The sequence below is a fragment of the Haliotis cracherodii genome, unplaced genomic scaffold (assembly GCF_022045235.1).
Source record: "Haliotis cracherodii isolate W230 unplaced genomic scaffold, xgHalCrac1.p SCAF_8, whole genome shotgun sequence".
NCBI classification, from domain to species: domain Eukaryota; kingdom Metazoa; phylum Mollusca; class Gastropoda; order Lepetellida; family Haliotidae; genus Haliotis; species Haliotis cracherodii.
The window spans coordinates 19,922,847-19,933,527 of record NW_027266341.1 but is presented as its reverse complement, the minus strand read 5'-3'; the positions used below and the strand labels follow the sequence as shown (position 1 = coordinate 19,933,527).

Below are 10,681 nucleotides of genomic sequence, written 5' to 3'. Positions count from 1 at the left end.
ATAATTATTCATTTTCAATCCCCAGGGTAAGTACAATGTAAATGTTCTCTACCTCTCAGGACAATGTTCCCACAATATCATCTCAGGGTTCAAATGACTGTCTCATACATGAAATATTCTCTACCTCGTAAGACACTGTTCCCACAATATCATCTTAGGGTTTAAATGACTGTCCCATGCATACTTGAACCTGGACATGGAATGTATACACATACTATGATGCTAATAATGTTTATTTATTTTCAATTTTGAGGGTAAGCACGATGGGAATGTTCTCTGCCTATCAGGACACTGTTCCCACAATGTCATCTTTAGGGTTTAGATGATTACTCCATACATACTTAAACCTCGACTTGCGTTACGTAAAATCTATGTTCAACAAGTGGGATTTAACACTGGCATCTATTCCTGATATTGAATAAATGTGTTATCTCAGATATATCTGATCATATAGAGTAGATAATACAATAATCACTTACCGTATTCACCTTACTAAGTTCCCCTGGTGTGTAGCAAATTAAAGGGGGGTGGAGTTCAATAAATGAGTTCAGTTTGTTTTTAGATTTGAGCAGTAGAGAACAAACTTACAGTAGTTCTAACACTGATGATTCTAAATGTATTGTTTAGAGTAGTTGCTTATATTCCAGCACTATATTTTCTTTCTGTGCTGCTGTAGCAAGTAAGAATAAGTCTGTATTAATCACAAAATATTATGGACTGTTATGTACATTTTCAGTCTGTGTAGGGCACATTTATGATGATTACTTTTAGATTTGACTAGAAGTTGGTCAGGGGTTGCATATTAGAATGAATATGGTATTGTTTAAAGTGACATATTTATTGTTTGATGCATGAGTTAATATTAGTGATTTTCTTGTTATTTATTATTATTGATGACTGGTTCACTTGACTCTGATACATTGATTAATTGTAAGAGTCCATAATTGGTTTTTGGGAGAAAATATAACTTCATATTATTTTTCATTTTGTATGTTCAACATTAATTATTATTGTTAAAGTGATTAGATCAAAGGTCACCCCTCTTTGTTTTTTCTACATAAGATTTCATCTAAAGCCATAAAAATTCAGAAATTGTCATTTTTTTCTGTTCACATTTCAAATCCAAATGAACCTTTAAGATGAATAATAATCTGTACAATGCATTGTGTGTGCATGCGCATGCCAGTCTGGACTAATGATGGTTTTTACAGTGCTAGCCCACTGAGATACCATGCCGTGGTTTAACATGGATACCCCACTCAGACACAGTATACTGGGGGCTGTCGGGTAGCCATGTGGTTAAAGCGTTCGCTCTTCACGCCGAAGACCCGGGTTCGATTCCCGACATGGGTACAATGTGTGAAGCCCATTTCTGGTGTCCCCCGCCGTGATATTGCTGGAATATTGCTAAAAGCGGCGTAAAACCATACTCACTCACTCACAGTATACTGACTCTTGAGCCAACCAGTCCTTGTTTCATCCCCTTAATGCCCGGCCCCCAGCAAGTTATTGAATATATTTATTCATGGAGAAATTTATTCTTTCATGAATGATCCTATGTCAGTTTCATTGAGAAAAGGTAAAAGGTTATGTAAACCATAAAACTGCATCTGTGTGATAATTATCTTCCTTATTTCATCCGGAAACAGGATCAGGTGCTCTAGATGGAAAGGTTGCCATAGTAACAGGAGCATCATCTGGCATAGGGTCAGCCATTGCACTGGCACTGGCTCAAGAAGGCGCCAAGGTTGCTATGGCAGCAAGGAGAGAGGATAAACTGAGGGAAGTCGAGAAAAGCATGGCTGAATTTGGTGGAGTTGCGATTTCTGTTAAGACTGATGTAACGAAGAGAAGTGAGGTATTGACAATATATATTATTTTTCTTTTTAAAACCACGACTTGCGTTAAGTCGCTGTAGCACAAAATTGGAATATGTGCAATATAGTCATTAAGTAGTTAGTACTGAACGACCCTGCCTACGTGTTGTTGTAGGCAGGGTCACTGAGTGCATCGCGATACTCTATGCCACAATACACGTGAACCCATGAAGATCCGGGGTAGAATATGTCTTCAGCAACCAATGCTTGCTATAAAAGGCAACTATGCTTGTCGTAAGAGGCGACTAACAGGATCGGGTGGTCAGGCTCTCTGACTTGGTTGATGCATGTCATCGTATCCCAATTGTGTGGATCGATGCTCATGATATCAATCCCTGTATTGTCTGGTCAGACTCGATTATTTACAGACCGCCATCATATAGCTGGAATATTGTTGTGTTGTTGTGTTGTTCAACAATAAACAAATAAACGTGTTGTCTCCTGTGGGGAGTCCAGGTTAGAATTGGTCCCCAGCAACCTACGCTGGTGTAAGAAGTGATCAAATGGATGGATCGGGTGTTTAGGCTTGGTGACTTTGTAAATTGCATGTCTTTTTCCTCCAACAGTGTGGATTGTTGCTCATATAAATCACTGGATTGTCTGGTCCAGACAGTTTAATTACAGACGGTGATGTACCGGTAGCTTGTATATTACTGAGTGCGGCGTTAAACAGAAAACAAACAAACCTATGTGTTATCCATGTGGTGTTTGTGTGTTGAGGTTGCGGAGTTGGTGAAGCATTAACAACAAACAAACAAACCTGTGTGTTATATATGTGATATTTGTGTGTTGAGGTTGCGGAGTTGGTGAAGAGTTAACAACAAACAAACAAACCTGTGTGTTATATATGTGATATTTGTGTGTTGAGGTTGCGGAGTTGGTGAAGAGTTAACAACAAACAAACAAACCTGTGTGTTATACATGTGGTGTTTGTGTGTTGAGGTTGCGGAGTTGGTGAAGGGTTAACAACAAACAAACAAACCTGTGTGTTATACATGTGATGTTTGTGTGTTGAGGTTGCGGAGTTGGTGAAGCATTAACAACAAACAAACCTGTGTGTTATACATGTGGTGTTTGTGTGTTGAGGTTGCGGAATTGGTGAAGCGTTAACTACAAACAAACCTGTGTGTTATACATGTGGTGTTTGTGTGTTGAGGTTGTGGATTGAAGGGTTAACAACAAACAAACAAACCTATGTGTTATCAATGTGGTGTTTGTGTGTTGAGGTTGCGGAGTTGGTGAAGAGTTAACAACAAACAAACAAACCTGTGTGTTATACATGTGGTGTTTGTGTGTTGAGGTTGCGGAGTTGGTGAAGCGTTAACAACATACAAACAAACCTGTGTGTTATTCATGTATGTTTGTGTGTTGAGGTTGCGGAGTTGGTGAAGCGTTAACAACACACAAACAAACCTGTGTGTTATACATGTGATGTTTGTGTGTTGAGGTTGCGGAGTTGGTGAAGCACACAGAGATGACGCTTGGCCCCGTGGACATCCTTGTGAATAATGCGGGCGTCATGTACTACACGCTGATGACCAACCTGCACTTCGATGAGTGGGACAAACAAGTAGACCTCAACTGTAAAGTAAGTGCTGTTGTCCCTTGTGGGACATCCTGAGAATCCTGAGAATCCAGTGTATTATAACCCATCCCCTTACCCTGCACTCAATCACAATCTAACCTATTTTGGGAAGTGATTACCACATATCCATTTCTCTGTTGGTAATGTTCCGCAGAATTTCTCTTGACTGTTGAGTGAACATTGATTGTACAGGTATTGTCACATCATATCACCTTAAGTTCAATACAAAGCTTTGGTAGCTGTTTCTAGTTATAAGTGACTATCATTTTAGGGAAGGGATAAGTAATTCTACAATTTACACAAATGAAACATTCGTAAAAGAGTTGATTAAATTCAAAGATAATCCCCCACCATGTCTGGAGTTTTTCCAATTTTTCCTGTGGCACTTCAATTGTTGTTGTGTATTTAGAACACTCTTTCACGCAGTATATTGAAGGATAGGCAGTGGTCCAGATAACTTTTCAACCACATGAGTACAGGACTGGTCAGTATCAAAATTGACAATAATCTGACATAATTTTTCAAAACGAAAAGTACCACACTGCTCGTTTGTAGAATTGACAAGTACTGGTATGTTATTGTGCTGGGATCATTCAAAGGCCTTGTACATTGTTGTACATTCGGATTCGGATGCCAAAATAGCGTTAACATAACCAAGACAAGAGAATTTGAGTGCGTCAATAGCCAATTGCAATGCAGGATTGGGAGGAAATCCATTTCCTGCTGACACAAAATGACATATTCCCGATAAGGGGAAGATAGTGCCTGATACGGTAAACGGTAGTTTAACCAACTTTTGAAGAACATTTTTGATAATATATAGACAAGGTATGGTAACAATTAATCATGATAGCTTATAGTATTGTTTACCCGCGTGTTTAAGACTGTTATAATTTGCAATCCATCCATATTAGACAAGTTTTCGTTTGTTCAGAACACGAATACGGCACCTGTCTGCAGCACTGGATAGGTTAAATATACCATCAACAATGTGTTGAATTTTAATATTTATGATCCTGAATATATATTTGAATAACTGTCTACTGTTTACAGGGCGTGACCAACTGTATTGGTAGTGTCCTTGATGGGATGGTCAAGAGAAAGAAGGGTCACATCATCAACATCTCATCGGATGCAGGCAGGAAGGTGAGAGTTCAAAAACAGATATAGATATTAAAGAAAGTCAGTGAGCGATACCCAAAGGCTAGAAGACCTAAAGTAGCATGTGACCAAAGTTTGCCACAGTACAATTCCCTTTTTAGACAACACCAGTGATATGAAACCACTACAAGAAGTATCTTGCAATAAAGGACATATATAGGCAGTGACGTTAATTGGGTTTAAACAACTCTTAGCTTGATGCCTAGGCAACCTTCAACTAGGAAAGTTGTCGCTTCACATGTAAGAACAGCAGCCACACAACCTCCCACTTCACAATCATACTTCATCGATATAAACCATTTAATGAGATTAAAGTTCCATGTAAGAAGGGGCATGGGTGGCCCAGTCCCCTAAGACAAACAGAATTGCATCCCTTTGGCACACCGGAAACCTATGATTGTGGATTCGAATCCCAGTTCGACCCAATTATGATTCTAGGTTTGTCAGCAATGGCCTTGCCTTTTGATATTCCATATTCAACGTAATAAGCGCTCAAGGCGCTCTCCAAATTAGTAATAGGGGGCTCTTATTAGAATATTAAAACAGAGTTGAAAGATAAATTTGGTGGTTTATGCTGACAGCCTGAAATGTTTATGTACGACAGATATATTTTTCCAGAATTTAATTGCCCAAAATTAAGGGTGCATATAACACATGAATGCGTATTATACGCGAATAGATAAGTCTTGTGTACATTGACCAATCAGAAGGGGTGCTATTTGGGATTGTTCACTAACCAATATGTTAGCAATTGTCGCCATGGGCGCTTATTAGTGCAGGGCGCTTATTACGTCAAATACGGTATGTAAGCTTAAAACAAGAGTTGATAAAAGTGAACTTTCCATGCTTACAGGCACTATCGGTACATTTTTGAATCAGTACAGCAGAGATCATATACCAATACCGGTATATTAGGCGACTAATACTCGGGTACTCGGGTCACGTGGGTCCTGATCAGTTGGACCCAGGGACCCACAGGACTACCCGGACCCGTGGTTAGTCATGTGATATATGGTTAAATGACAATAACAATACAATTCAATGGTTACACTAGTACAAGTCGCATTTCTTTCTCACTATAGGCACATTCCTTCTGATTTTTCTATGTTTGAGTAAAGACAAAGCTTCAGTCAATCAGATCATTTTATACTACATGTATATCTAAACACTTTTTGCCACAGGGCTCCGGTAAAACAATTCCCAACTGAACATTTTGTGCCCAAGTTATGACCTACAGCAGGTACCTGGGTAGGGTGGGGTAATAGTGGGGTGGGTACCCGGGTAGTAAATTTGGACTCGTCCCAGCCCCAAAATATATGGTATATGGTCTCTGAATACAGTGATGATATTTTTCCTTATCACCAAGGGGTATACCAGGGATTCCAGGTTAGAATTGCTTCCTATTAACCCAGGCTTGTCATAAGAAATGAAGAACTGGATTGGCTGGTGAGGCGTGGTAACATGGTTGACTGTGTCATTGCACCCAGGCAGCATGGCACTTTGCCAAATACTTTGCTCATTAATCAGTCACAGTTTTGTCTTGCCCAAATTCCCCTATATACAGCCACCATGATATAACTGGTATATTACCGACTGCTGCAACAAACAAACAAACCATCAACGTCATCATTTGCAACAGTTTTAGATCTTGCCACTTGTCTCACTTTAGGGATTTCCTGGACTGGCTGTCTACTCAGGCACCAAGTTCTTTGTGGAAGGAATGTCCCAGGCTTTGCGCCATGAGGTCAAGGGGTTGGGGGTCAAGGTCACCTGTATCCAGCCTGGAGACGTAAAGACGGAACTTCAAGGCCACACAACAGATGCTGAGGTATGAGCTAGCTATTCTCACACATGTTTAGGACTCACACTTTGTTCGCTGGATGGAAATTAAGATCAATAATTGTTATCAAGTGAATCGATATAGAAGGCAACTGAGACATTCTGTAGCACTTATGTAATGCCTTTGCTTATAAGTCATGAAATTTGAGCAAATAATTACAACTATAAGGTGCTGTGAAGTCATGCAATAATTGCCCTGAGTAAATATGTTTTGGACACATTTTTATCCCCCTGGCATATAATGAGGGGGGATATAGTCGACGCCTCGTCTGTCCATCCATCTGTAATCATTTTTTTTTTCCTGATTTCCGTGGAAACAGTTTGGACTTACTCTCTAAAGGTGGGGTGTATTTTGTTTCCGGAGCTCAACTCAAAAACCGTTCAATATCTTTCAACAAAACTTGACGGATATACAAAACAGATCCTGAAGTGGTACCTTTTGCTATTTGCAGATTTTGGGCATTATTATTTTTCATGATTCTATGGAAACAATTTGGACTTATTCTCTAAAAGATGAAGGTATGTGTCGTTTCCGGAGCACAACTTGAAAACTGTGAAAGATTTTATGTCCAAACATGGTACATGTATTAATCAAGGGCTGAAGTGGTCCCTTTTGCTATTTAGAAATTGTAAAAAATATATTCATTTTCCCTGTTTCCATGGCAACAAGTTTGACTTTGACTCTGTTTATTGTGGTGTGTTTCTTCGGACAATATCTCTAAAACTAATAGGTATTCTTTCTTGAAACTGTGCACGCACAAAGACCAGGTTGCCAAATGCTATTTAGGGGATTTTAGACTTAACATTTTTTTCTGTTTCCATGGCAACAAGTTTGACTTTGACTCGAGTTCATAGTGGTGTGTACCTGACATAGAAATACAAACTTCCTAATCCTAATGCTGTGGTATTGTTTTGATAGTTCACTAACTACTCTTGTATACAGGCAGACAGATTAGATAGAAATTCTCTCATCAAGTTGGACTTGAAGTAACTGTCAGATGATTTGTTCCTTCGAATTTGAGGGGGGGTTTGTCATCTTCTGATGACTCTTGTTATGATTTGCTGAACTAATACCATATGACACTTTGGTAGGGAATGTGCCAGGAGATATAATACCCTGGACAATCGAGGATGGTAATGAATGCAACAATTCATCATGACCATTGCAGGCAAAGTCCCAGTTTGACATGAGTGAATCGTGTAAAGTCCTGGAGGCAGAGGATGTTGCCCGTGCTGTGGTTTTTGCTGCCTCACAACCTGAATATGTCGGGATCAATGAAATCCTGGTGGAATGTCGGGAGGGATGCATATGAGGTAGGCCAGCATGTTCCATTTGAATTTTTAACCATTCTCTTTATCTGAGTGGTGGAATCAGCCTCCTCAATAAGTGCCTGCCCTGTAGCTCGTTTCTACTTTCTTTTTTGTCAATGTAGTCGACGCATTGTCTGTCTGTCCGTCCATAATAATTTTGTTTCCGTAGCATAACTCAAAAACGATCAATATCTTTTTTCAACATAAGTTTACAACATTTGATTTTTCCCTGTTTCCATGGAAACAAGTTAGACTTGGCTGAGAAGGAGGTAGGTGTCGTTTCCGGTGCAGATTTTTAGGATTTATATTTTTTCCATTTCCATGGCAACAAGTCTGACTTTGATTCGGTTATTTTCAGGTGTGTACCTGAAATAGAAATACGAAGTTCTATTCCTAATACCATGGTATTGTTTTGATAGCTCAACAACCAGTTTTGTATACTGACAGACAGATCAGATAGAAATTAAACTCCCAGTACAGTACAACTTTGAAACAGAAAGTCCCATGCCTCTAACTACATAATAACAAAGTTATAAGCACTTCTGGCTTAATGACCTTGACCTTCAATCTGCCATGAACTGCCTTGACATCGTGTATATAAAGTTTCGTCAAATTTCAATATATAAGTTTTTGACCTTCAATGTTATCCAATCACTTGTGAGACCATCGCTTGTTGCAAACTTAGCTTGTGTTACAAATATGAAATTGCCATACCCTGCCAATAATACTTACTTACCCTAATGATACCTCCTGTGAAAGCCGGTTTTGGATGATAAGATCATGAATCTTGATGAAAACAAATTGTCCTATTCTAAGAAAATATGAATGTTTGTTTTCAGGGCAGTAAGGATGAAGTGTGAAGGTCAGCGACATAAAAGAGGAGGCAACCTGTACAGACAAGAATACTAGCGCTGTACTGCCGCCGCTGTTGACCACCATTACTCAGGGATTATAGGCGTTATGTCTTCTGACACACATGGGCTTCTCAGAAATGCAGGGACACTTTCATGATGATTAAAGTTGATTGATATTGAAGAGGTATAATGTGTGATTTGATGTGGCTCGTTCATTCATTACTATTTTTATGAGGGTGATGTGCGAATAAGTTGATGTCCATTGTGCATTGATTAATATTTCAATGAGGGTGACGTGCAAATGAGTTGATTGCATTGTTTCTGAGGGTCCATTGTCAATTTGTAATATTGATAAAAGAATAAACCTTTTTTTATGAATGCGTTATATGAGACATTCCAGTAATCCCACCATAAACCTCCAGTGCCTTCAATTGTGCCACAAACGTGTTCATGGTAAGAATTTCATGTTTGCCATTTTGTTTGAAGGAATTGCAAGTGATATGAGAGATGGAATCTGATTGATCAGTAGGAGGGACATAGAAGGGAGATAACTCATAAAAGCCACTGGTGGCGATCCTGGAAATGTCCGCCTAGTTTGGCAAGGATGGAATCTGGACTTTTATAGTCAGTTAAAGCCTTTTCCTCAGGAAGATGGCAACTATGTGAAGGTTGGCACAAAATTTTGAACTGAAAATGTAAATACAGTAAACTATGGTTATAGCGAACTCAAAGGGACTACTATTTTTAGTTTGTTATAACCGTAGTTAGTTATAAGCATATATACAGCATAACCACAGCAAATAGTCGGGACTAAAAAGTAAGTTCGTTATATCCAACATACAGAAAATGGTTGGCAATGTTGTTACAGCTGTAATACATGCTGTTTGTTTGGAGCATTGTGGTAAACTTGTGCAACACAAGGGTATAATGCCAACCGGGCATTATATGTTTATTTTTATAGATGATAACTAGTGGTATCTACTCACAATGATTATCTTTCCAAAATTCAGAAATTGAAATTTTCTTTTTTTTTCATGATTCTGAATCATGTTGTCAATACAAATGTGATAATAATTTCAAATTCTGAAGTTGAGATTTCCCAAAAATGAGACGTTATAATACCAACAAGGTCAGGTCGTTTGCAGGCACGAAATACATTGTAGGATGTTGAATAAAAACTAGTATTTGGAGCACTTTGTCTGACCTTGCAAGTAGCTCATTAATCATGTGTCCAAATGACGTTTATTATGCAACAAATATACATCCTGTGTGTATGTGCCAAAGAATTCATGGTCCTCAGTACTTTGAGATTAAGCCATTTCCTCAACCCACTCTGCCATTCCGACTAGTTTTCACATGTTATTGATCTACAATGACAATGTTTTTGTCATATGTATGCCTTGCCCGTATTTGTATGTTTGGTTCTCAAATGTAGATACTCATCTTTCTTTGTTGGTTGTTTACTGTATCACTTGGTGAGCTGTAGGTTTTTGTGTTTGATACAAGAAATATGGGTTCAGGTTGTGACTGGATTCACCAGAGAAATTAAAATATATAAATATGCTTTGAACTCAGCATTAACATTTTATGCAATAAACATGATAAAACCGGCATTTCCTCTACGTCTTCTTTCCTGTTGTTGATATGGCTGATTGTGTGAAACTGTCATGAAAATTTGCTCATGGGCTCATATGTCATGGTGCATTGACATATACCATAAAGTATGAAGGCGACATGCACTGCGCCCACGCTCAGACTCAACCAAGTTCAATGGAAATTGGGTGGTGGGGTAGCCTAGTGGTTAAGGGCATTAGTTTGTTATGCCAAGAGCCTGGGTTCGATTCTCCACATGAGAAAAAAATGTGAATCCTATTTCTGGTGTCCTCCCGTGATATTGCGGGGATACTGCTTGGTGACATAAAGCCATGCACTCACTGAATGGAAACAGATTCTTCCATTGCAGGTGAGACCCGTGACAGGTAGAATATGTCTTCAGCAACCCATGCTTGCTGTAAAAGGCGACTAACACGATCGGGTGGTCAGGCCGACTGGCT

At 39.1% G+C, this 10,681-nt stretch overlaps 1 protein-coding gene across 1 annotated transcript in view; it reads left to right on the top strand.

The window, feature by feature from the left end:
* The window catches only part of LOC139449682 (uncharacterized), a 47,386-nt gene extending 37,153 nt beyond the window's left edge, over positions 1-10,233 (top strand). Inside the window, exons 21-26 of the mRNA XM_071231180.1 lie at positions 1,650-1,858; positions 3,325-3,465; positions 4,516-4,608; positions 6,293-6,451; positions 7,632-7,776; positions 8,613-10,233. Of these exons, the coding sequence (XP_071087281.1) occupies positions 1,650-1,858; positions 3,325-3,465; positions 4,516-4,608; positions 6,293-6,451; positions 7,632-7,775 (746 nt within the window). The 3' untranslated portion in view covers position 7,776; positions 8,613-10,233. The remainder of the gene's footprint in view (positions 1-1,649; positions 1,859-3,324; positions 3,466-4,515; positions 4,609-6,292; positions 6,452-7,631; positions 7,777-8,612) is intronic.
* Positions 10,234-10,681: the final 448 nt, after the last annotated feature.